This window comes from Arvicola amphibius, chromosome 13 (assembly GCF_903992535.2).
Source record: "Arvicola amphibius chromosome 13, mArvAmp1.2, whole genome shotgun sequence".
In the NCBI taxonomy this organism is placed as follows: Eukaryota; Metazoa; Chordata; class Mammalia; order Rodentia; family Cricetidae; genus Arvicola; species Arvicola amphibius.
In genome coordinates this window covers 52,823,603-52,851,474 of record NC_052059.1, presented here as the reverse complement: position 1 = coordinate 52,851,474, position 27,872 = coordinate 52,823,603, and the positions used below count along the sequence as shown (strand labels likewise).

General features: G+C 44.0%; 1 protein-coding gene across 1 annotated transcript; it reads right to left on the bottom strand.

The window, feature by feature from the left end:
- Positions 1–1,060: 1,060 nt before the first annotated feature.
- Positions 1,061–22,240, bottom strand: Ebpl (EBP like). Its single transcript, XM_038309689.2, has 4 exons — positions 21,749–22,240; positions 7,814–7,883; positions 2,090–2,228; positions 1,061–1,369 (listed from the first exon to the last, which is right to left on the bottom strand). The coding sequence occupies exons 1-4, from the start codon at positions 22,238–22,240 to the stop codon at positions 1,129–1,131; spliced, it is 942 nt and encodes a 313-aa protein (XP_038165617.1). The 3' UTR covers positions 1,061–1,128.
- Positions 22,241–27,872: the final 5,632 nt, after the last annotated feature.

Below are 27,872 nucleotides of genomic sequence, written 5' to 3'. Positions count from 1 at the left end.
GAGGAGTTGGTGAAATGGCTCAGAGCACAAATGTCTACCACCAAGCCTGACAACCTGGGTTCAATACCTGGGCCCCACATGGTGGGGAGAACTGATTCCAGCATGCTGAAAAACAACACGGGGCTGCCCCGTCTTAGAACAGAACACAGACACCAAGTTTGTACTCTACTTCTCCCGGTCACCCCGACTGCTAAGGCACAAATTGCACTGTGCCAAATCTATTGAAATTAATTTTATTTTATTTTATTGGTTTTACGAGAAAGGGTTTCTCTGTAGCTTTGGGCCTATCCTGGAACTAGCTCTTGTAATATTGTTAAGGTTTACCAGTCAGTCGTGGTGGCACACACCTTTAATCTCAATGTTCAGAGGCAGAAGCAGGAATATCTCTATGAGTTCAAGACAAAGCTGGACTACAAAGTGAGTACCAGGACAGCCAGAGCTGCACAAAGAAACCATTTCTCAAAAAAAAAAAAACCACCTCCCTCTTCTTTCTTTCTCTTTTTCTTTCTTTCTTTCTTTTTTATTTTTTTATTTTTGAGATAGGATCTACACTATGTCATCCAGACTGGCCTCAAACCCATGAACTGCCTTAGCTTGCCAAGTACACACAAACACCACTGCTCCAGGTACTGTTACTATTTTCTCCTGGTGCACAAATTTAAAAAAATATAAGTACCAAACAGAATCATTCTTTTCATTTCTAGGTTTAAACCACTAACCAACCACTAACCCCAAAAGACCACTGAGAAGAATAAAAGCTGAAGGAAAATGCAATTTTGGAATAAAAATGTATACTACTCCTTACACTATTCTGCAATTCTCATTTACTTATATGGCATAAAAATTATGCAAGTCATAAGAGCATCTTGTTAAACTGATCTTATTACAAGTGAAAACTTACCCGCCACCCCCTTCTATTGCTGAGAGTGCAGCTCAGGGCCTTGGGAGTGCCAGGCAAGCACTACACCCCACAGCCCCTCTTTTCGTTATATTATCATGTAATAAAGACAAAAGCAAACAGCAAAGTTGCCACCTTCTATAATGGCCATTGGAACAACACTGAAAAAGGAAGTATTTATTGGAATATCTGATCAACTAGCAGACCTTCACATGGAACGTTTTGAGAATTTACAAGTGCTTTTTCTCTAAGTGGGCCCTTTGGTAATGCGTCTCCTTCAGCTCCCTCCACGACTGCCACAGCAGCAGTCCTGGGATCAGAACCCACAAGCCATTAAAAAACAGCAAGTAGACCCAAAAGTAGAGCCAGCTCTCGGTGTTGAGGTTGGGGCTTCCAACAAGCCACTCGGGGAAGAAGGTCATCCAGCCACCGTAGAGTTCACACACACACAAGGTCACCTGGATGAAATGCCTGCGGGAGAGCACATGACATGAAGCAGGTGCAGCTTGGGACTCTGAATTATGGCATCTTTTACTTAGGGCTGCGCCAACAGTCTTTACTACAGATACTTGTGGGCTCCTGGGTGGTGCTTCTTTGATGGGCCAGGTCAGCCTAGATAGCAAAGACACCATCCTTGCTTGCAGAAGCCACGCTGCCCTTCCCCGCATTTAGAGTTCTAAGGAGACTTGAGTGCCCGGCACCTCTCAGGATTTAGTGAGGTCACCGCCGACCCTCAAAGAGACCTGGATATGAACTTGACCCCAGCCAGTTTCATCTGTTGTAAAGGTGACAACTGTCCTTCCTCAAAGGGTACTGTGAGAGTAAATGGACTATGTCGTTGAAGGGTCTTCATTACCTGTGACTGACGCTGTCAGTCATGCACGTATTGTCAGTGTTGGAGACAACCGCATGTAAACTTGTAATGTGTCGGCAAATGTAGCCATGGAGCCAAAACAATGTTAAAGCAGTCAAGAAAAATCACTGCTGATTATCTGTGAAAATGGTGGGGAAAGGGGGTTAAAAGATGGGGGACTCTCTCAAATCCGAGATTTCATGACAGGGCTTTACATCTTGAAGTCTTACGTGAAGCTCCTGTCTTGTGGGTAAACACGCTAGCAACTGCATCCAAAGTTTGCACGGGCTCTGGGCAGCTAATGTCCCTCCCTTCCCGCTGGATGGCAGTGGACTTACCGGTAATATTTCTCCTTGACTATGGCGTAAATGAGAACCAATGCCAGAATCCCATCCAAAACAACAGTCAGAATTTCCAAAGACACAATGGTTGGGTCAAAATACAGCCATCGTGTGTCAGCCTTGCCGTATTCTTTCCCTAAAGACAAAACACCTGCGCTTAGTCTCTCAGCTGGCAAACATTTTGTGTTGTTAATTTTGTAGGGAGAAGATAAACAAATGGACTGTATTATGACAGTTTCAGACAAGCCCATCAGTTTATTCTATTTATTCATGCACGGCAACTCATTACCCTCTCTGCTGCTCTCTTTTCTCCCCTAAACAGCCGCTTTCTACTTCCATGCCCTGTATACCTTCTAATCTCTATTTGCAGAAATGTGGCACTTGCCCATTTATTTATTGGATGGTTTGGTTTTGCTGCTTAATTTGTTTGTTTTTTGAGACAGAGTTTCTTTGTGTAGGCCTGTCTGGTGATTTTTTGAGTTTTTATAGATAATAGATATATACAGATGTATAGTTGGTAAAGATTATCTTTCCTTCTGTGGGCTCTTCTCATTCTTTTACTGAGTAGGAATCTTTAAACTTCCCGCAATCACATTTGCCAACACTTGCTATTATTTCCTGTGTTATTGGATTTTGGTTCAGAAAATCCTTGCCTGTGCTGATACCTTGAAGTGTTTTCCTTACATTTCTCTCCAGCAGTTAAAGCATTTCAGGCCTCACATTAAGGTCCTTAATCCGTCTGGAGTTGGCTTTTACACAAGGTGGGGCTAGTTCCACTCTTCCTCGTGGGCTATCCAGTCCTCGCACTATTGTTGAAGAGGTCGTAATCCTTTTCCCAGTGGGTGTTTATGTCAGTTTGTCCAACATCTGGGAGCTGTACCCTTGCATGGGTCTGTTTCTGGGTTCTCTATCCTAGTCCGTTGGTCTATGACTAGTAAGCCTTTTTATACCAGTTAATGAGAATAATCACTGTCTTACAACCGTCTCAATGCTTGTGGAGGGCAACAGATGTCTGAGACTACTGTGTCCCCCACCCTTGACCTAAGGCAGAGAGCTGCTCTACTTGTAAAATATGGTTTCCAAGCACATCCACATATGTGCACTCTATCTTTGGCCCTCTTGGTTACAAGATGCAGGATTTTATATTAGTTCAACACAGTCAAATTTTGCAAACGCAATATTTAATAATGATGGTTCTAGAGCCTGGGGAGACAGCTCAGTTGGTAAAGCTCTGGCCTCACGAGGACCTGAGTTCAATCCCCAGTACTCATATAAAAATGTCAAGCAGATAACACACATTAGCAATCTCAGCACTGGTAAAATGGAAACACATAAAGCTTGCTGACCAAGCAATGAGCCTTATCAGTGAGCTCCAGGCCAATGAGATACCTTGTGTGGCAGGAGGTGGATGCCATTCTTGAGGCTACCTGAGGTTGTCCTCTAATGTACACAGGCATGCACACACACCTACCTCACAGTGTGTTGTGGAATATTATTTTAACTAGGCAAAGGTGTGTTACATTTGTTTATGCTGTAGACTATTACTTTAACTATGTAAAAGTTGTTACATTTGTCTCTGCTGCCTTTGTTAATGATATAAAGATGTGTTACATTTGAGTAAACTGCATTTAATTATGTAAGAGACATGTAGCATTTGTTTCACCTTGCCTGCCTAATGTGTCTGATAGGTCTGATAAAAAGCTGAATGGTCAATAGTTAGTCAGAAGAGGGACAGGTGAGGGTGGAAGGAAGAGAGAGAAAAAAGAATTCAAGAGGGGAGGAGAAAAAGGAGAACGAAGGGGACAGGCTACAAGCTTCATGGTAAAATATAAAATAATGGAGATGGGTTAATTCTAGATGTAAGAGCTAGCTAGCAATACATTTAGGTAATTGGCCAAGCAGTGACTTATTAATACAGTTTTTTGTGTGGTTATTTCAGGAGTTTGGGCAACCAGCCAGTTAAGAAACAGACAAGTAGCCTCCTACAACAAATTGGTGTGCCAACATGGCCAACTAAATCTACTTAAAATCTGAGTGAGCTTGAAAAGGAATTCTAGAACCTAAAAGACAAAGTTTATCCACTTTTTTTTTCTGGACGGGCTCTGCTTGCTGGAGGCATGCTGCAGCTCCTTTAAGAGGTTTCCTGATTCTGTAGTAGCAGGAAAAAAAAGCGGCACAATTTCAAAACTGGCGGCTTTCTGGGCTGTGATGCCCGCACGAACTCTGGCTCTTTCAGGAGACTGATCATTTAAATGGGGTTTGTGGGTAGTGTGCTGCAAGTTACTTGGTGGCAGCATGGGCCAACTGGTTGTCAGAGTTGAGGTGATGAGGACGGCTTCCACCCATCAGTCTCAGAGGCAGTAAACAGACATCCGCCATGTCAGACTGGGCAGAGCAAGCAGACAGCGCCATATTTCCCCTAGCAATGCCACAGTTTAGGTTAAGAAGTACTTAACATTTTAAGAAACACCCCTGGACAGAAAAGAATTACAGATATGCAATAATGACAGATTCAGACATAAAAGACCTCTAAACAAGCCACGTTGTGTTTAAGAAATGTACGTAGGCTTGGGAGAGAGAAGAAAAAGAGTACAGAGAGTTATAAAAAGAAATAAATGGTTTAAAAAACAAAACAGTCTTTAAAGAAATAGTACAGATAAAAAGAGTAAAGATAATAAAATATTAAAAAGTAATAGAGTAAAAACAAATAAGCCACGTAAAGAGGGAATATAAACAGAGCATCTGGATTATGTATATTATTGTGTTTTTTAAAAAATTTTTGACTATGAAGGAGCTAACCAACATACATACTTTAAAGGTATCTTGATGTCAAAATATGGGTCTAAGGATATGTTGCTTTGGAAAAAAGGTTCTTCTTTTGTTTCCACAGAGGAGGAGAACCTGTGAAATCCTTCCAGACTAATGTGGTTTGATGAACCAAGACCCCTGAAAAGTTGCTTTGAACAACCCTCAAAACATTACTTCACCCAATAAACAGCAGTCAGAAGTTTGGAGAGAACTATGCCCATATTCCCCAAATATTGTTTATAAATGTTTGTTTACATTTGAAGGGGGATATGATACAGAGATAAATACTTTGCATTGGTATGAATCTTGGTCTACTGATACAAGTTTAAGATCAGTTTTATTTTATGTATATATCTGCTCTTGATTATGTTATTGTGTTTGTACAGCTCATTTAAAAATGTAATGTATAAATAAGGAATATAGGTTAATAGAGAGTCATCTTTAATAGTTAAGTTTCTAGTCATGTTAGTTAGATTTTCTAGATGTATAGAGATGTATTTCAGATGGATAGACATTCTTCAAACCTTTCAAAGACTACAGAATATAGAATTTAAAATGTTTAAGAAGTTAGGACTTTTCATGACAATGAGACACGTCTGCTCCTGGCAGAACCAATCTACTTCAAGAGGATGACAGACATTAAAGAGGCTCCTTATGGAGTTGGCTAGCCATTTGGGCAAGAAACTGTTCTTGCCTGGACTGCTTGATGGTATGCTGTGTGAACTGGACATGCAAGACCCACAGAGAAATGACTACTGAACTTGCCTAAAGGTGAGATGATCTTTGGGGTTCCTGCTTCATAAAAGACTCTACCAGATATTCTTCAGGATACAGAAGAAAGTGACTGGCAAACTGCCAATATAGGCAGAACTGTCTTTGAAATTTCCTGCTTTATAGAAAAGTCTACTAGATACCATGGGCCTGTAGGCTGAAGATGGATGCCCCAATGGTACAGAAGAACTTTGGGTGATTGTCCAGGCAGCAAGATGTTTCTGTCATTTCTACAGTTTTGGAAGTTGCTTACAATGCAGTTCCTGTTTACTTAGGTAATATTATATTTTTCTGGGGTCTTTGATGGAGTTGAGGAATTTATAATTATAGTTATAGTTTTCCTTAGTTATGATAAAAGATAAAGTAGTTATAAAAACTGTAACTGTAATTGTTGTTTGATACCTGTTTTATTATATATAATTTTACTATGTTAAAGTTAAAACCTTCCTTTTTATTTAAACAGAAAAGGGGAGGTGATGTGAGATTCCCCTCTGTATGCTGTTAATACCATTGGTTAATAAAGAAACTGGGTTGGCCTGATATAGTAGAACTTAGCTAGGTGGAGAAAACTCAACTGAATGTTGGGAGGAAGAAGGCAGAGTAAAGGAAAAGCCATGGAGCCACAGCCAGAGACAGACACGTTGAAACCTGGTCAGTAGGCTACAACCCTTGTGATAAAATATAAAATAATGGAGATGGATTATTTCTAGATGTAAGAGCTAGCTAGCAATACACTTAGGTAATTGGCCAAGCAGTGATTTAATTAATACAGTTTCTGTGTGGTCATTTCAGGAGTCTGGGCAGCCAGGAAATAAAAAGTGGCCTCCTTACAATAAGGGAGTTTGGAGGCCCAAAGAGGCCAAAGGTCAGAGAGTTTGGGACTTGTTTCTAATTCACTGAAGGTTATTGTGCTTCTATCAAAGGTCCCACCTAGTTGTAAATTAGAGTTCTGCTCTTTCAAGGCTATTGTCAACAGGTCCTGCTCCTGAAATAGGGACGTAGTTGGTTCCTACCTAAAACAAAAGTCTAAGGATCCAACGAAGTTCAAGTTCCCTTTATGGAAATAACTTGGGATTTCACCCAGGGAGTGGTTTGTCTACAGAGTGTTTGGTCTAGGGCGTGAATCAAGCAATGAATGTACCCTGTGACTTTCAATTTGTATGTTAATTCAGTCTTTTGTTTTACGCCTACCTTTTGGGGCAAGGGGCATATTAACCAATTGGAAATTAAACATGGGCGAAATTTCAGTACTCACTGGAATTCCCTCCTAATACTATCCTATATGTTTCTGCGTTTTATTATTTTCATTTGCGTCTTCATATTCTTTACTATATTTCTAAATCCCCATGCCTCCACTCTGGAAGAGGTATTTTTGTCAAGGCTGGCCCCCTGCAAGGAGGGATTTTGAGAATTATTTAGAAGACCAGTATACACATACAATCAAGGGCAGACTGAGGGCTGGAGAGGTGGCTCAGCAGTAAGAGTATGTATGGTTTTCCAGAAGACCTGAATTCAGTTACCAGCATCCACACTGGGCATTCACAACTGCCTGACTCCAGCTCCAGGAGAGCTGATGCCCTCTTCTGGCCTCTGAGGACACTGCTCATATGCACAAACCCACACAGACACACAATGCACAGAAATAAAAATAAAGTTTTAAAAGTAAATTTACACAAAACATGAGGGGAAGCACCCAGTTGAAGAACCGCAGGCCTTTTGGTGTCTTTGGTTTTACGGTGTTGTATAGGGGCTCACACACGTGAGGTGAGTGCTCAACCAATGAGCCACACCCCAGCTGTATACACTCTGTTTACTATATAGCTTTGCTGAGATATAACTCACATGGCATACAATTCCAATTTTAGTACTTCACAGATCTGAATAGACGCAGTCTAACTGAGAAAGTTCCAAACGAGAACCCTCACCCATTAGCAGTCGCCCACCTTCCCACCCGCAATCTGACTCTCATCCCCAGCCCCAGGCAACCACTAATTTGCTGTCTGTCTCTACAGATTCACCTGTTCTGGACAGGACATGTCAATGGAATTGTACAATATGTGATACAGGCATTCGGTTCATCGCAGCCATTCTCGCAATTAATCTCCTCAGACATTTCAACTGTAAACGTTTTTAATTACTTACATAAAGATGCAATCAAGCCTTGGGAATCTGCAACATTTCCTACTAAAGACAAGTAGACGAACGCGCCTTCCTAGAGGGAAGAAAAGGGAGACAGGCTCTGTTTAGCCTCACCACCACAGGGCACGGCAGACACAAGGCACGGCATGGCAGGAGCTCCCCCCTCCCCCGCCCCTCTATAAGGTGTTCACATCTTGATCCAAGGACTTGAGGACCACACCATCTCTGGAGTCTAACCAGAGATATGAGCATGACCAAATGTAATAATAAAGGTTACTTTTTAATGATTGGCATTATTAAACCAGAGGTGTGTTCTTATGTAGAAAAAACGTGAAAATTTCACGGAGAGTGCTTGACTGTCGTACAAAATAAAAATTAGCTTTAGATTATTCTAAAGATCTTAAATCTTCAAGAAGACTGGCAATAGTTCATTTTTTAACCTTAAAATAAAACACATGCAGAGTTGAGCCCCTTCCGATGCTGCCTGAGGGAAAATTCACAAAGGTTTTCTTTTGACATTTAGTGATCAAAATGTCTGCAAGTATCTAGTATTCCCTAATCATGGAAGTGTTTTTTTACCCATGCTTCCAAAAATCAAACATCTCTCTCTGCCCCCGCAACAGCTTCCTATGACATTGGCACTCTCTGCCCCCACAACAGCTTCATATGACATTGGCACTCTCTGCCAGCTCTCTACTCGCTTGGGTACCACGTTTTACCACTTCTGGGAGCTACCTACTTCTTGACACCATTCACCCTGTAAGTTATTCATTGACATCAGCCCCTCCCAGGCCACCCAGCAGTAAATCTGGGGCTTATTCTATGTCACACAACAATGAAGCTCTCTTCTTGTGCAAATCTGTGCCTTTGGGAATGGACTGAAAGCATCTGCCCACTCACTCATCTGTGTGGTGTGGGTCCCTTGCTAAGAGCACAAGATACTTGCTTCTACGTTCTCATTCCAGCGTCCAATGGCTGACTTCTGTCCATTTTGGTTGCTAACATGGAAAAGACTGCAGACAGATTAAATTCCCATCCTGGTTCCGCAAGCATATGCAGTTGCCTTCTGTTTTATCTGTGAGTGGTTTCTAAAACCGGAAAAGCCGTGCTTGTAGAGGTGGTGATCACTGCAGGGGACCATGGATTTTTCTCTTTACTGACTCAGTGTCTTGACCCTGTGTCACTTCGAGGCACAGTTAGAGGTAGAAGGTCCTTCCCTACCTGAATGTCTCAAAATCACGTTGTATTAGTTTGCTTCATATGTGGGCTAGAACTTACTAGTGAGAGAGGTCTGTCCATCCCAGTTTCTGACTGTCTGTCCTTCTCTGACTTTCACATTATCTCATGACTGTCATTCAGCCCCTTTCCCGCCCTAATCTCTGTTAACACAGGCTTGGACGCAGGTTTATGCTATCTTTTCTTGACACTCTTTCTGGGTCACCTAATTAGTAAATGTGCTTTGTCTGAGTCAATCTAAAATGCATTTTCTTCACAGGAGATTTAGGCCAGGTATGGCAGGAAAAAACCTGTACACAAATCAATGCCAGTGTAGTCTATACTGTGAGTTATGGGCCAGCCAGAGATGACAGAAAAGAATAGGGGCAAAGAAGAGCAAGAATGAAAGGAAGAAAGAAATGGGGAAAGAAAGGGAAAAAAAAAGACTCTAAAGTGTCCCCGACTAAGGACACAACGCAGAGGCAGATCACTTGTCTGGCATGCACAAGAACCATCATTCCGTCCCTACTTCCCAGGAAAACCAAGAGCAGCTGAAGGGTTTTAAGATATATTTTATTTTTAATTGTATGCATGTGTCTGTCTGTGTGCAGGTTAGTACAAGTGAGTGCAGGTGCCTGTGAAGGTCAGAAGAGAGAATTGGGTCCCCCGAGGTGAACATTTGGGTGGTTGCATGGAGCCTAGTTTGAGTCCTCTGCAAGAACAGGATGCACTCTTGATCACTGGACTGGGCACCAAACCTACCAGTTGATGTCAGTTGATCTCTCTCTCTCTCTCTCTCTCTCTCTCTCTCTCTCTCTCTCTCTCTCTCTCATACACACACACACATTACAATTCATAACAGTAGCAAAATTACATTTATGAAGTAGCAATGAAATAATTGTATGGTTGGGGTCAGCACAACATGAGGAACTGTATTAAAGGGTCGCAGAATTAGGAAAGCTGAGAGCCACTGCATTCGGAGGTGGAGGCAAGAAGATCAAGACAGTAAGGCTAGCCTTAGCTTTCTGGTGAATTCTAGGCTAGCCTGGGACACACGAGATCTTGTCTCAAACAGAAGATTAGCAGACTGCATCAACCTGCACCCAAGGTGTAGAGTACACTGTCCTCTCACATGGTGTAGAGTACACTGTCACCTCACATGGTGTAGAGTACACTGTCACCTCACATGGTGTAGAGTACACTGTCCTCTCACATGGTGTAGAGTACACTGTCATCTCACATGGTGTAGAGTACACTGTCACCTCACATGGTGTAGAGTACACTGTCACCTCACATGGTGTAGAGTACACTGTCCTCTCACATGGTGTAGAGTACACTGTCATCTCACATGGTGTAGAGTACACTGTCACCTCACATGGTGTAGAGTACACTGTCACCTCACATGGTGTAGAGTACACTGTCACCTCACATGGTGTAGAGTACACTGTCCTCTCACATGGTGTAGAGTACACTGTCATCTCACATGGTGTAGAGTACACTGTCACCTCACATGGTGTAGAGTACACTGTCCTCTCACATGGTGTAGAGTACACTGTCCTCTCACATGGTGTAGAGTACACTGTCCTCTCGCATGGTGTAGAGTACACTGTCCTCTCACATGGTGTAGAGTACTCTGTCACCTCACATGGTGTAGAGTACACTGTCCTCTCACATGGTGTAGAGTACACTGTCCTCTCACATGGTGTAGAGTACACTGTCACCTCACATGGTGTAGAGTACACTGTCATCTCGCATGGTGTAGAGTACACTGTCACCTCACATGGTGTAGAGTACACTGTCACCTCACATGGTGTAGAGTACACTGTCACCTCACATGGTGTAGAGTACACTGTCCTCTCACATGGTATAGAGTACACTGTCCTCTCACATGGTGTAGAGTACACTGTTATCTCGCATGGTGTAGAGTACACTGTCATCTCACATGGTGTAGAGTACACTGTCACCTCACATGGTGTAGAGTACACTGTCCTCTCACATGGTATAGAGTACACTGTCCTCTCACATGGTGTAGAGTACACTGTTATCTCGCATGGTGTAGAGTACACTGTCATCTCACATGGTGTAGAGTACACTGTCATCTCACAAAGCTGTCACCACGGCCAAGGGAGAAGTGAGCAACTGTGAGATCCTCTCCCTCAAGGTTAACAGTGAGGGCTGAGCAACCCTCTCCTTTCCCTCAGAGCAACCCTAAGGCTGGTAACCTTCCCAGACATCCATTGCCACAGCAGCTCCTCTGAGAAGGGCTGACTTCAGAGGAAAGAGTCCCTCAGCTGGAAATTTCGAGGCGTGAGGGTCTGGATGGCCCGGCCTATGATGGACGGAGAGTGATGGAGTCTATATGGAGGAGAAACCACATCTCAAACCAGGCTTGGTCCTTTTACAGCAATCCTCTTGTGGGAACTGTCAACGGGTCCATGAGGGCTACCATACCCCTCAATGACCTTCCCATTAGATGTCACCTCTTTCAGACGGTATCTCTGGAAGGTTCTGTGACTTCAGCCTGGCCTGTTCTTACACTGATTGAACTTGGAGAAACACAAATAAATCAGCACAGGGCCACTGCAGCAGCTACCCTAATGTCCACAGACTCCCCAACAACACACTCAGCAAGACACTGGAGGCAGAATCTGGACACAGAAGGAGACCAGTGACCTGGGTTCTAAGATTCCTGAGGACTCCTGACCAAGTCTGCTCTAACCACACAGGAACTACACCAGGAACCATCTAGTGTGATTTCCCAGGGGCCAACATTGTTGAAGGAACCTACATGGTTCCTGACATGAATCCACTTTGTGTTGGTGAACTGCAAAGTTGCTTTTTCCTACCCCTTAAAGTTACTTTAGGCTCTGAAGCTTCAAATATGCACGGACCTTTTCATAAGCAGCACCCAAAGTTACTAGCTTCAGAAGCTTTTCATCATAGCACACACTCTATACCCAGCCTTTCAGATTAAGAGCCAAAGTATACGAGAACTTAAAAATAACCAAAAGATTAACAACAATTTTAACACCAAAAGAACAAGTCAATGAATCAATAAGCAAATGGACAAGTGAACAACATTTCTCAAGATTTAAAGGGCCACAAGCATGCAACGAAATCTTCAACACCTTTATCCTTCAGGGACAAGTAAATCTGAACTACACTGAGACTCTATCTTACATCAGTTGGGATAGTTAGCATACAAGAAATGGGCGCTAGAGACATTCAGAGTGGTTAAGAGAACTGGCTGATCTTCCAGAGGTCCTGAGTTCAAGTCCCAACAACCACATGGCAGCCCACAGTTGTCTATAATGAGATCTGATGCCCTCCTCCAAATGCAGAAAGCGCACCCATATACATAAAAACACATTTAAAAAGTCTAACTGGGCACAGTGGTAGTACACACCTTTAATCTCAGAACCAGGCTGAAGCAGGAGGATCTCCAATTCCAGGCTAACCTGAGCTACATAATGAGACCCCTTCTCAGAAATCAGGCTGACAAAATGATTTATCAGGTCAAGGCACTTCCTGTACAAGCTGGGAGACCTGTTTGATCCTAGAGCCCACATAGAGATGGAAAGAGAACCAAGGCCACAAAGTTGTCCTCAGACTTCCACAGAAGCGCCATGGTACATACACATATACATACATGATAATAATAATAATAATAAAAACCACAGAGAAACCTACTACTGTAGAAGCTTCCTAAAACACATACATACATAAAAGAAATTTAAATGGAGTCAACATGTAATGGAGAAGAGAGTACTCTAACTAGACGTCATAAGCTACCACATAAAGCACCCCCAGTAATAAGAATGGGCATCTTTTGAATCACTGGTCAAAGTCCCAATAAACTCTAGAGACCATTGCCAGTGCTGTTGGTTACCATCCACAACCTTACAGTAAGGCCATGTTGCCGGGAGACACTGCACATTTCTGGGACAGAACATGGAGAAGTCAGGCTGGTGTTCAACTGGAAGCTTCACCACTACTGGCAAGTGTCCGTAGTGCTAGAAGGTGCTGTGCACACAACCAAGTGAGAAAAGTCATTATCGATGTTATCCGGGGCTGAAACCCGTGAGAAAGAACAAGAAGTTGGGTGGGTAGGGATGGAGGCTGGAGGAGATGGGAGGAGTTGGAGGGTGGGAAAGAACGTTATAAAAATTAGTGTATGAAATTCCCAAAGGGGGAAAAATAAAAATAACCAAACCAAAACATTACCCATACCCACCACTTCCTGCACAGCTTGGTCCTGGTAGCTGGACTTGGGTGATGAGGGAATGAACAAAGACACAAACACACACATCCGGGACTGCAGTCAATGCATTCTGAACACTCTGTCAACCCTCACACATGGGCCACAGGGAGGCTGTGCTAATTCCCTGAGCCTGACCCATGTTTCCATGGGTCTGATGCACTGGGTCCTTCACATGGCCGGGTCACTAATACACATTCACTCCGGGCTTCCTCTGCTCCCCACACATGCCCAGATGGGAAATGGCCAGTCATCAAAATGTCCATCCCTGTCTCAGTTTGTAGATGGCATATTACTGTCTAATGAGGTCTGCCTAAGGTGACCAAGTTTGCTTATGTAAAACAAAGTAAGGTTCTGAAGATCAGGATGTTTGCCCAAAAAACCAAACAACCAAAACAACAACAATAACAAAACCCAAGATATTTCCTATTGCAAGGTTAAAACAGGAATGAGCTAACTCTAACTGAGAAGCTTGCAAAGTCACTTTAAATGGACCTTGGCAGATGAAGTTAACAAAGTTCTGCCTCCTTTTTCTTTTCAGGTATTCAGGCTTGTAGCTTGTAACAATGTATCTTATAGATTTCTAAAAACTGGGAGTCAAAAGAAGCCAGTGTCCTGCTGGGATGCTACTGTGATCTAGGATCGCATAACAATTGTACAAGAAGTGGTGTGTGTGCTCATTTAGTCCTCAAAGAGATGGAAAAAAGTGGCTTTACCAAGATTAAAAAACAAAAACACAGAACGAGGTCAATTTGTATGTAAAAACGTCTTGGAGTTTTTCTGGGTTTTTTTTTTTTTCTTTTTTGCTTGAAAAGTACTTGAATGAAGACTCAGAAAACAACGCAGCTCCCTGCACGAAGAGTGGATAATGCGGCCGAGGGGGGTGGAGCGCACACTAGCCCTGTAGACACACATCAGCACTTTCAGATCTGACCAAGTGTCTCAGCCTCGTCACACTGGGGTTGTCATGGCAACAGCCTGCACCACCATTCAAGGGAGGACCAGCTGCAGCAGCCCCTCCCCCAGGCTTTACTGACTTTAGACGTGTCTAGTGACAGCTGCCATTCTCCTATTGAAATGACCGCTCCCCTTTGATGGAGTCTTTCCCAGCCCCGGCAGACGGATGTCACGTGACATTACCAGTGGATAGCGATGGCTCCTGCCGAACCTTGGTGTCAGTCACCCTAATTCTACCGCACCCGTGATACTGGGCTTAGGGTTGGATTTAGGACACGGGAACCTCTGTCCTCTTAAGAGAATCCTCATTTCTGCTGAGACAGCTGTTCTCAGGCTAAGGACCAGTCAGGAAGCCTTGAGGATCACTGAGACTGGACATGGGGATTATGCTGTCTGGTACATGAACAGGATGAAAAGGGCGGAGGGAGTTGGTGAAGGATGCAGGCAGAGGCTGGGGAAATGCCAGGCGCTCTGGGTCCTTGCAGCCCTGGTCCAGGAATCACAGATCTCATATGGGAGTTTGTCACCAGTGCAGCATCTCAGCCAATCCCAGGGTGACTGTGTACATGGTCAAGTTTGAGAGACGCTACTTGAAATCACAAATGGTATTTAATCCTTATAACAGGTTGTTTGTTTGTTTGTTTTCAGGCAGGGTCTCAATTTGTGGTGTGTGCTAGCCTCCATCTCAAAATCCCCCTGTCTCAAACACTGAGCTTTTAAGAGTGAGCCACATGACTCCTGGGTTTACAGCACCCTTTGAAGAAAATGTTTATTTCCATGTTTTAGGGATGCTAATCAAGGCTGGAGAGATGGCTCAGAGGTTAAACACACTGGCTGCTCTTCCAGAAGTCCTGAGTTCCATTCCCAGCAACTACATGATGGCTCATAATTATCTGTAATGAGATCTGGCGCCCTCTTCAGGCACGGAAGTGTACATGCAGGAGGAACATTGTATACATAATGAATAAATGTCACAATCATCTGAAGGAGTTTCAACAGAGGAATTTCCCAGACCAAGAGCTGTCTTGATTGATGTGGGAAAGCCCAGCTTGCCACAGGAGGCCAGCTTACTGCACGTGGTACCATCTTGCCAGGTAGGTGAAGGGCAGGCAGGTGTAGGAAAGCTAGCAAAGTAGCCTTCCTTCCGCCATGACTCCTGCCTGATTTCCCTCAGAGATGGACCGTGGCCTGGGGCAGACGGTGAAATAAACCCTTTCCTCCCCGCTGCTTTTGGTCAGAACATCACAGCAACAGCAAGCAAACCAGGAGGATGGATAAGGAAACAGAGAAGGGCGTTTCCATCCTTCCTTCTCTTCCTCAATCCTGGAAGGGTTTACTGTGGGAGGGGCCTGCCTGTGCCTTCCCAACAGGCAAAACACAGCACTGGGCTCAAGTGCACATCTATTCTTCCCCATATCTCACATTCTTCCCTCCATCCCCAGAGCTACCAAACCAATCAGTGAACGAATACTTAGTAACTGACCCTGAGCTTATCTTATTTTATTGGTTTTTTTTTTACAGGACAGGGTCTCACTATATAGCCCTGGCTGTCCTAGAACTCACTATGGAGACCAGGTTGGCCTTGAACTCATAGATATCTGCCTACCTATGCCTCCTGAGTGCTGGGACTAAAGGTGTGTGTCACTATGCCCACCAATCCAATGTGTAAAGAGGAATCTACAGCCGGCAGGAATGGGGGAGGGACAAGAAGAGTGGCCAGCTAGCAACCTGTAGACACATGACCTCACTACCCTTGGTTACAAACGAATGCTGGGCTGGGCTAGGCCTGGCAAAGAGAAGCCATCAGAGGTCAATTTCAGCTCCATATCAGAAAGACTTCTACAAATAAGGCTGCTCCAGCCAGAGAAATGGAGCTCACTAAAGCTCTCAAACAAGTAGGTGTGTCAGGAAGATCCTGGCTTCCAGGACCAATGCAACCACTAGGAACTTGAGACTGTCCCTCAGACCCAGCCGCTACCACCTTCTTTCTTCATTACATTTATTTATTATTTATTACATTTATGAGATCTTCTTTGCTGTGTGGACGTGTGCCACAGTACACACATGGAAGCTGGAGGACAATCTGTGGCAGTCAGTTTTCTCCTTCTAGCATGTGAATCCTGAGGATTCAACTCAGTTCTTTAAGCTTGGGAGAAAGTGCCTTTACCAACTTATACATCTTGCCACATCTCTGCTGTCACCTTCTGTCCCTGCACCCGCTGCTCCTGGGATACATCTATGTAGTATGTGCTGTGCTTGGCATGAACTCATCCAGCTTCCAGTATGACAGCTGTCTTAGTTTTCTGTTGCCATGACAAAACACCACGACCAAGGCAATTTATAAAAAAAATTTAATTTGAGGGACCAGGGTTCTAGAAGGTTAGAGTCCATGGGCCATCATGGCAGGGAACACGGCAGCAGATAGGCCTGGTGCTGCAGCAGAAACTGAGAGATTACATCTGGATCCAAAAGCATAAGGCAGATTGGAGAGTGAACTGGGAAACCTCAAAGCCTCCAGTGACGTACCTCCTCCAACAAGGGTACATCTCCTAATCCTTCCCAAACAGTTCCACCAACTCTGGACCAAATACTCAAACAGATGATCCTATGAGGGCATTCTCCACAATAGCTATAGAGGACACAGGCCCAAAGATGAAGATAGAACATATCAACTCTAGAGGAGGTAACTCCCAGACGGACGGCTGGTGGGAAGCAGTCACCTGTAAAGACTAGCTGGTCAATGACATCTTTGCCCTCTGCAATACAGACTGAGAAACAGAGGGAAGAAGTCATAAGACTCCAGGGAAGTGGCTCAGTGGATAACGGCAATTGCTGCCAAGTCGGATGAGCTTGATCCCCACGGTTTCCAGGGTAAAAGAAGAAAACCAAGGCTTGCAAACTGTCCTCTGACCTCCACATGCATGATGTGACAAACACACATGTGCCTCCAAATAAATAAATAAATAAAAAATAAATAAATAATAAATAAATAAAAATGTAGTAGAAACAAAAAAAGAATAGGTGGCCAAGATCCACACATGTACACAGACACCCCCCCCAAAAGATGTGGGATGTCCTTCTGTATATGTGTTATTCTTATTGGTTAATGAATAAAGCTGCTTTGGCTTATGACAAGACAGAAATATCCAGGCTGGAAGAGATAGAAAGAGAGAATAGGTAGAGTCTAAGAGACATCATTTAGCTGCCAAAGGAGAAAGCAGCCACCACAGGAACCTTTCCAGTAAGCCACAGCCTTGTTGTAATACACAGATTAATAAATATGGGTTAATTTAAGATATAAGAGATAGGTAGGAATATACCTAAGCTATTGGCCAAGCAGTGTTGTAATTAATATAGTTTCAGTGTGATTATTTGGGTCTGGGTGGCCAGAAAACGAACAAGCAGTCTTCATTTAAAAAATGGCATACACCATCTGAGGCATGAATCCACGTAAGACCTTATAAAAGCTTAAGGAAAAAAAGAGAGCTTCTAGACTCACAAAAATGGAAGACACGTGCAGTTTCTTGGTAGCCATATTTCAGATAGACTCTGTTTGTTGGCAGCAAGCAGAGGTGTGGCTTCTTTAAGAGCAGGCTTCCTGACCCAGCAATAGCAGCCAAAGCTGCACACCTTCTTTAAGGGAAGGTTTCCTGATTTGTGCAACTGTAGTCCTTGCTTGATTCCTGTTTTATGTAATTTTACTATGTTAAAGTTAAAACCTTCCTTTTTTTTAATTAGACAGAAAAGGGGAGATGATGTGGGATGTCCTTCTGTATATGTGTTGCTTTTATTGGTTAAGGAATAAAGCTGCCTATGGCAGGACAGAATAGAGCCAAGCTGGAAAAGATATATAGAGAGAGTAGGTGTCTAAGAGACGCCACATAGCTGCTGAAGGAGAAAGACACCACTGCCAGAACCTTTCTGATAAACCACAGCCTGTTGCTTTCATTGGTTAATTAATAAACTGCTTGGCCTGATAGGGCAGAACATAGGTAGGCAGGGCAGACAGAACAGAATTCTGGGAGGAAGAAGGCAGTGTGGCAGATGCCATGGCTTTCCTCTCCGAGACGGACGCTGGTTAGACTCATGCCAGTAAGCCACAGTCAAGTGACAATACACATTAATGGAGATGGGTTGAACGAATATTTAAGAGTTAGCCAATAAGAGGTTAGAACTAATGGGCCAGGCAGTAATTTAATTAATACAATTTCCACGAGTTTATTTCGGGGGTTAAGCAGCTGGGCACCAGGAACACAGCCCACTGCTCCCTAATACTATACTCTGGGACAGCGGTTCAAGCCATGCAGCCCCAAAGGCAGTTCACTGTGAGTGTCCAACCAGAATGTACTGAGTAATCATGATTATCAACCTGACTGGATTCAGAAGCGCCTGGAGCTGAGTGGAGCCCCCTCTGTGTGAGGGGACTGGGGTGACAGATAATGAACAAGGCTGTGATGTGGTGGGAAGGATTTGAACAGGACACAGGTGACTATACTACAACTATACCATGTTATATGTGGGAGGGGCAAGCTCTGAGTTTGGTGGCAGAGAGCAAACCTGGGAGGTTTGAGAGGCAATGAGGGCAGCCTGAGTAGCAAGGGCAAAGCTTTTGGTTCTCAAGGCTCTACCTTGTAGTATCAACTCATCCCATATTTTTGGATACACTTGCCTATCGGGCTTCATTTGTAACCAACTGCTAACCAAAGCTAATCCAGGCAAGTGCTTACAGGCCTCGCTGCTAATTCCTGTCCTCCCCACTGATCTCCAAAGACACCGGGCAAAAGCACTGTTAATAAATGCAAATGCCCATTAATGTGAGTTTATTAGGATTTGTAAGATTTGTCTTAATTTCAGAGAGATGTGCTTGTCAGTGATCACATCCATATATGGAGAAAAGAACACCTCAGGTGGGAAGAACTAGTGCAGGGGCAGGGTGTTCACAAAGGAGCCCATCCCAGCAGGCAATCAAAGGCTATTGGGGGCATTTCCTTTATATCTGGAGAGGTGGCGTGGGGAGCAGAGACAGACCATTTCTACACAGACTACACCTCTAGGTAGCATGAATGTTACCTAGTCAACTGAAACTGGGTTGTGCACATACAAATATATTTTTTTGAGAATCTTTACACCTTTATATACTTCTGGAATGTTATTTTGTTTTTTTTTTTGTTTTTTTTTTTTTGGTTTGTTTTTCGAGACAGGGTTTCCCTGTAGTTTCTAGAGCCTGTCCTGGAACTAGCTCTTGTAGACCAGGCTGGCCTCGAACTCAGAGATCCGCCTGCCTCTGCCTCCCGAGTGCTGGGATTAAAGGCTTGCGTCTGGCTCTTCTGGAATGTTATTATCGCTATGTTTTCCTTTAAGTGGGACACGGTTGCTTGTTGTTTGTTTTTGAGACAGGATATCATGTGCCCCAAGTTGTCCTTGAACTTACTATGTTACCAAAGATGGCTTTGGTTTCTGCCTCCCTCCCAAGCGCTGGGGTGACAGATGTACGCACTGTACTGCTTTACTACTCTTGCTCTTTGGGAGACGTCGTTGCTTAAAGATCAATCCTTTAAACAAAGGCTTTGAGGGAGCGAACCTTGCTCTAGTCTCTACACAAAATTACTAGGAAATTACTGGGATAGAAGGAATTTCATCTTTGTAAACACCTGGTATTGACACATTTAACTGGAAATGCTCATTGACCTAAACTATTGCCAAACACCATGTCTTCTTTGTATTTCAGGACTATGGACTTTAGCTTCGAAGGGAAGGCCAGATTTTATTTTATCTTTTTTTAAAAAGGGTGTATTTAAGATTATATTTTTAAAAACTTGGGGGGAGTAGATTTCATTAGTACTATCTATGTATAGTCACACTGGCTATTTATAAAGTGGGGTGAGGGACCAGAGAGATGGCTCAGTGGACAAAGGCCCTTCAGCCAACTGAGGCCCAAAGTTTGAGCCATAAAACCCAATAGTGGAAAGGACAGAATTGGCTGCAAGTTGCCCACTGCTCTCCATATGTAATCCTGTGGTGGGTGCACGATCCCCCAACCCATCCAATTAAATAAATGAAAAAAAATAAAGTTATTCACTTTATTTTAGGTGAATATTAAGGACATATCATGGTTAACCTGGACTGTCAACTTGATGGGATCTAGAATCACCATGGAAACAATGCCCTGTCAGGGATTGTCTATACTAGGTTAACTGAGAGGAAGAGACCCACTGTACAAGTAGGTGGTACCACGCCATCAGTGGGGGCATGGGCTGAAGTTTCTGACTGTGGACCCTTGGTGTGCAGCTGCCCGCTGTTCTTGCCAAACCTTCCCCGCCACAGTGGACCACGGCCCCTTCACTGTGAGCCAGAGCAAACCCTTCCTTCCTAAAATTTCTCCAGCCAGGATTTTGTGGCAGCAATAACACAAGTAACTAATACAGGGACTTGGTGACCTGACCATGCAGTTCTTGGGCCTTTGGAATTGGATTGTAAGAGGAATGTGAATGGTTTGAAACTTTGGGCTAGAAAAGCCCTAGAATGCTCTAAGTAACGTTTAATGGGCCATTCTGGCAAACGTTTAGAAGATCAGATTACTGTGAGAAAAGATGAGAGTGGAAACCAGGCTCATGAGAGTCCAGGGGGGCGTGAGGCCTCTTGGAGAAGCTGACCTAGAAGTCATTAAGGGTACAACCTGACACGGAATCTGATTGCTTTCTAGCTGTATCTCGAGTCCATAAGACCAGAAATGCACACACAACAACAGATTTGTGAATGAGTGCGTAGTTGAATAAATCAAGGAAATTTTAAAACATAATCTCAGAATTACGTGAAAATGAAAAATACCAAGCTTGTGGGATGAAATAAAAGCAGCACTAAGAGTGAAAGTTCTTAGCACCTACATTAAAAAAAAAATCAGAAATAGTTTGAATAAATAACTTAATGATGCACCTCAAGAATTTGAAAAAGAAAAACAGGAATAAACCAAATTCCAAAACAGGAGACTGATTGAAAGAAATAATTAAAACCGAGGGAGAAATTAATAAAATAAACAAAAGAATCAATAAAAGAGAAAGCTGATTCTTTGAAAAGATTAGCAAGATTGACAAATCCCTAGTCAAAATAACCAAAAGACAGAAGACCTAAATTAATAAAATTAGAGATGAAAAGATCTCTTAACAGACATCAGAGAAATTCAGAAACTCGTAGGGACATACTTGAAAAACCTATATTCTACAGAATTAAGAAAGCTACAAGAAATGGATTTCTGGATATATCTGACACACAAAAGATAAACCAAGATGAACGGTGTTGGGAGAGGGGTGGAGGAGGTGAAATTCCTCTAGCAATTCTCAGGGGATACCTTTGATAGAAGAACAGGCAGCACCTGGGAAGAAGGGCTCGGTTTGAACCAGGAAATCAGCCTCGGCAAAGGGGGCGCCCTCTGGCCTCCCGGGACATCAGCAGGTTCCCAAACTTCCTCCCGTGGGCGGAACCCAGGCAGTTGGCAAGGCGGCAAAGCTTACCAGCACGAAATGCACCAGGGCATCGTAACAGAGCCAGGCGAGCACCCCACGCTCCACCGCGCTCCGCCCGCGGCCTAGGCGCAGGCCCAGCGCGCACCCCGCGGCCAGGAGCGCCGAGCACAGCAGCAAGGAGGAGCCCGTCGCCATGCTCAGCGCCCACTCCTCGTTCACGGGTCCCCAAAACAGCCCAAAGCTCTGCAAGCCAGGCAGCGAGACTGTCGTGGGTGGGGCTTCCCACAGACTGAGCTTCTCTTGGAGATCCGTGCATGCAAGTGGGAGGGAAGCAGGAGGGACTTCTCGTGGGCGGGTTCCTATGGGCGGAGCTTCTCGCGGGAGGGCGGAGCTTCGTGTGGGAGGGATCCTGCGGGGTGGTGACGGGCTCCCGGGGGCGGAGCTTCTCGTGGGCGGGCCTCCAAGGGGCCTGCCCGCAAAGCTGGCTTGGCCAGCCTGGGCAGCTGACTCTGACTGGATGGTTCCTGGACCTAGGATCATGTTTTACATGCTTAACCGCTTCCACAAGATATATGAAGTCTGACGTCTAACAAGGTTCAAAAGATTAAGCCAGAGTGAAAGTCCAGACGGTGGAGATTTCGTCCGGAGACAGAAATCTTGAGAACAAAGGTTCTGAGGAGGCCTAGCAAGTTTTGCAGGGAGGCCTAAGCAAAGATCTTCAGTCATTACAGGCCTTTCAACCATTGCTTCGTTTGTTTGAGACAGCCTAGCTACTTAGCTCAAGGTAAAATGGAAACCAGTATGCAGCCCAGGCAGGTCGAACTCAAGGTTATCCTCCTGTCCTGACTTCCTGAGGGCAGCAAAGACAGGAGCATCACCATACTACCACCCCCACCTGGGCTCCCTTGCAGGGTCTTTAAATCTCATACAGCTGACTGACTCTATTTCTAATATTTAACCCACAAAAGTCACGTGCTGTATGCCTCTGCTGGGGATGGGCCTCAACAACACAACACTTGCCTAGCACCCACTACATTTCCAGGTTTCCGGGTGGGGACAGATTTTGGGAATGAGGGGAGGGCAGCTACTTAATGGAATTAATTCCAACTTTGCAACACAGGACACTTCTGTAGGCTGGCCTCACGGCAGTGTGAATATGCTAAGCACCACGGAGCTATAGGCCTTAAAAATGGGTTGGCTAGGAGGGTGGATTTTTCCGTATCTGCAGAAATTATCTCCTCCCTCGCACTAGAACATAAACTCCACGAGACAGGGACTGTGACTGGCCTGTCTGGTAGGGGATAACTGACACCTATTGCAGATCTAGCACATACCAGCTGTCTAAGAACTGCTGACTGAGGGAGCAGAGCCAATCCTGCCAGACCAGTAACAGAAAACTAACGACTCTTTAGTGTGGTCAGTGCATTTCTCAGCCACACTGAGAGGCTCTACGGTCAACCGAGAGCCCAGCCTCTCTGAGCATGCCTATCAAGGGTTCTCTGGATTAGTTTAGTGACGCTGGGAAGGTGCCATTCTACAGGACGGGCTCTGCACTGAGTAAAGAAATGCAAGGCACCGGCATGCTTCACTCTGTCTCCTGACTGCATGCCACTAGCCTCTAGCTCCTGCCTCCATGATTGCCCTCCATGAACTGGGAGTCAAAGTAAACCCCTTCTCCCTTAGATTGCTTCTGTCAGTACAAGAAAAGCCATGTACTTGGGAACTAACCTGTCTTCCTCTAGATGAAAAAGCTGGAGATGTCTCCTGCCCTTTCAGAGGGTCTGAGTTCAGTTGCCACCTCATCAACCACCTCTAACTCCTGCTCCAGGGGACCCGATGACCTCTTCTGGTCTCTGCAGCAGTCCTCCCATACACATGTACAATTTAAGAAATAGAAACATTGTAAGAGCTTAGATTAAGAGCCGTCAGAGTCCACCCCTGCTCTGCAATCTTCTGGTTTTTGCCTTCACCACCGTGCTACAGCAGCTCCCTTTGACCTGTGACTTCCTGATCAGTCCTTCCTACACTTCAAGCCAACTTACTTCACTTTGCACATCAAGGTCTGATTCTCTCCTGTGCCTCAAGTTAATTCCATTCCCTCCTATCTAGAACCAGCCAGAATCCGAGAACCGCAGACTGCACCTCTCAGGCCTCACCAGCCTAGTGTGTACAGCTGCCAGGCACCACTCCCAGGGGCCAGAAGATGGCACTGATCCACTGGTGATGGAGTTATGGACACCTGTAGACTGCAGTGTGGGTGCCGACAGCAAAATGTGGGTCCTCTGTAAGACTAACAAGTGCTCTTAACCTCTGAGCCATCTGTACAGCCCCAAACACCATCTTCCCTTACCCCCTTTGTGACAATTTCCTACTGCTCAGTACAGAAATCCTAGGCTGACCACCGGGCTGTGTCACCTGTCCCATTAGCCCCTTGCTGGCCCTACTTACCCCTCTCTCCGTTCTCATCACAGCCTTGCATACCCTCTTGTGCACCCCACAATGCCTGTGTAGTTTTCCCACCTCCACATTTTTTAGTCAACCCCTGCTCTTGCTTCACAGTTTGGAGAAAATACAGCTGAACAGATCTTCTTCACCAGGTCAAGAGGACTGCACTAAATCAAAAGCACAGCTGACCTTTAGGGAACGCTCACTAGCCTTTCTGAGCAGGCCTCTTCCTGACATTTGTTTATCCCTATGCCCTAGTGTAGTACCTGGCATGAGATAGGATGCTCAATAAATATCTTAATGTTTCTAAAGGCTTAGTCGAAACCATTAAGAAAAAATTTACTGTCAAGGCACAGATAGTTAAGAGTATGATAAGGAAAACTGGAATGAAATAGTATGAAATTTATATTTCAGACAGGCAGATGCCTATGTGATAGGGCAAAGGAAGTTTAGGCTGTTCACTACAAGTCTAAGAGAGTTGGAAAATGACTGTAACTCTCTTCCCACACTAGAATTAAGGGTTGAGGAGATGGAAGCTGCCATTCCATGATAACCAGAAGCTAGTTACACTACTCATTGTTGGGGTACACAGCCTGTTTAAGTTGACAGGAACCAGGCTCAATAAAACATTTACAACCAGGACGGGGCAACGCAAGGGTGCTCTGGTGTGTGTGTAGGGGTGAATCTTGTAAAAACAGCTCAGTCTCTTCTGCTCTCTGAAAAAAAAAATCAAGTACTAGTTCTGATCACACTTGTAAATACGGCCATTTAAGAGAAATGAGTTTGCTCAGGGATAGGAGGGAACTCCATAGCAACAGCAGCCAACACTGTAGACCAAGCTCCTTTGACGTGACCCACTACCTTCTCAATCTTATCCCATAAATTGGCTGCTCAAAATCTGGTTTTATCTCCAAAATAACACATGGATGCAAATGTATGCTCTGGAACACAGGTTCGCAGCTGCATAAAACTGGTAAAACCTGCTACCCCATGAAGACATTCCTTATTTATAAATACTTTCAGCTTAACAAAGTTTTCTTTGGACACCATCATTGGAAAGGGAGCCATTCAAAAGGTAGACAGATGGTAATTTTTAAGGGAATGCTGAGGATACCATTCCTTAGCACTGGTACCCACTTTATTTAACGGTTCTGGAATGTGTACTCAGGACCTAGAGCGTGCCACTCCATCTCTCTACTTCTCTCCTGTATTACTCAATACCCTTGTAAGCTTTCCAAGGAAACAAAATTCTTGTGTGATTTAGGAAGTGATGAGCATGAAACAGTTTTCAAACTACGCTGCCTTGGGGCCAACACTAACTCACTGGAATTGCTGACCTCCGAGAACAGCCTACCACTGTTGACACACAGGAGTTGACTTAGACCAACGGTGTACAAGGATGAAGTCGGGCTCCAGGAGACATTTAGGAATGTCATGTTCAGGTGTCTGGACTGGAAGAGGATGAGGTGCTGCTAGGACAGATGAGGCTAATCATCTCACAGTGCACAGGAGAACACCTCAACAATCAATCACCCAGCAGCTTGAAATGGACTGAAATGAGTTGCACTACTGGTTGAGCTAAGAAATCATGGGGACAGACTGTATTCCCACAACCGTTTTCCCGAACACCCTTCTTGATGACTGATCTCTACATACATTTTCGAGTCTTGCAGTCCCAGTCTTTTGCGTCTGCATGAAAAGTTTTCTTTTAGGCTTCAAGGTGGGTTCATGAGCACTTTTTAGGCCAGTTGAATTAAGAATCAGCTTAACAAATATAAATCACACACCCCCTTCCCTCCAAGAGTTAAGTTTTCCAGAAGTTTAGAAAATCATAGGTCAAAAAGTGTTAAAAATTGTCACAGGAAGGCTATCTGAAAGCCAGGTGCTGTTGGTTTACCTGTAATGAATGCCCTAAAGAGAAGGCACCTGGGAAGGAAGCGATGGAAAGATCACATTATCACACTGATTTTCTTATACATCTTTTACAGGTAGTCTGAAGTGGCAGCATACAGAAGAATATCTCTATGCTCAAAAGTCCGGCTGCTTCTTTGTTCTTCTAACTAAAACAAGACTTCATTCTGGGCTACATTTCCACCTCCACAGGGAACACTTTCAGGGTTTCTTCAATGACTGCTTTCTGCTACAATTACATGCCTTCATAGCTTAGGCAGCCTTACTCTGAATGGCTAGTTTGTTGCATCAAAATCATAACGACACTATTTTTCCAAATAACGATTCCCCCCTAAAATTACAGTTTTCCAGCACACACAGATTGGCAGAGAATGGCATGATGAACCTATGAGCCAAGGATTGCTGGTCACCATCAGAAGCCAGGAAGGAACCCTTTCCAGGCTGAGAATGGAAGACAGCCTGGAACAACAGCTGGGCTTGACTTGACTTCTTGCTGCCAGATCTGCACCAGTTTCTGAAGTTTGAAGCCCCTGGGTCACGGGCTACTGTTTTGACGGCTTAGGGAATTATACACATGTTGGTACTTCTGATGTGCCACAAAATATTCTCTAGGGCAGCTACTGGTTGGTCACTGTTGTGGTAGAAAGGAGACATCAAAACCAATGGCAGTCACTAATGCTTTACCACCTCTGTGGCTGGCACTTGAAGATATTTCCAAAGTTAAACTTAACCACACAGAAAACAAGCTAAACAATTATTTTCAGAAATAAATCTTTCAATGTTTTATCATATTTGATAGCAGCTTTTTTATTGGTTACAAAACCTAAGCCCATATACAAAATTAGGAACACGTTTAGATGCCTCTTTTGAAAGAACATTTTAGTTATTTTTAAACTGAGTTTAAAAAAAAATAAAAACAATGCAATTTTAAAACACTGTTTTGAAAACTTAAAAGTGCAGCAATACACTCAGTTCCTTTGTCTACGAAATGGTGCGATTCCAATTCAGGCCTGGTAAGGTCACGGCAAACTGAATCAAGCAGACACACAAGTCTGCACTGCTTGATGCTACTGTTACTTAAAGGTTAGTTTGCACTTAGGACGTGAGAGGAATTTTCATCTCAATGTGTGCAAATTTTAGAAGGTAACTGTCAGTTAAGGAGGGAGAGTCCAGAAGAAAATAAACCTGAAGGGGACAATTTACAACATTAAGAAGATCTGGACTTTAAGGGTTTCACAGAAGTTTGTGACCTTAATTCATTCTTTGTTATTCCTACTTTTAGTGAACACTACACAGTTTCAAAATTTAGACAAGTGTTTGAACAGGATGCAGTTACCATATGAAGCTTTAACTCAAAATTTGGGTAAAGAAAAAAAGGCACAATGAACTTCAACTCAATTTTATGTGCACAAGAGTTGAAAAATCTGAGCCACCTTAAAGAGAAATTGATTCTAAAATTTATAAAACCTATAAATAATCAGAGGCCAAACCACTATATTAAAACAGATTCTCTAGCAAGTAAAAATCTTGCAGTTTAAACATACGCTTGTATCCATTTTAGATACAAGACAAAGCTCACTCTTTAAAGTGGCTCCACCTTGGCAGATACACACATTTGTAATAAAGCACACCTGCTGTGTTGTTTCTCAGGGAAAACACCCCAGCTGGCTCACAAAGCTCTGATGGCATCCGGCTCCTCTTCTGTCACAGTAGACACGCCCCCCCCCCATCTGAAAACTAACTTAGTTTAGATTTCTATACCTTCACATCAATGCATTGGGAAATTATACCCAGTGAACAAGAGCAACAAAACCAA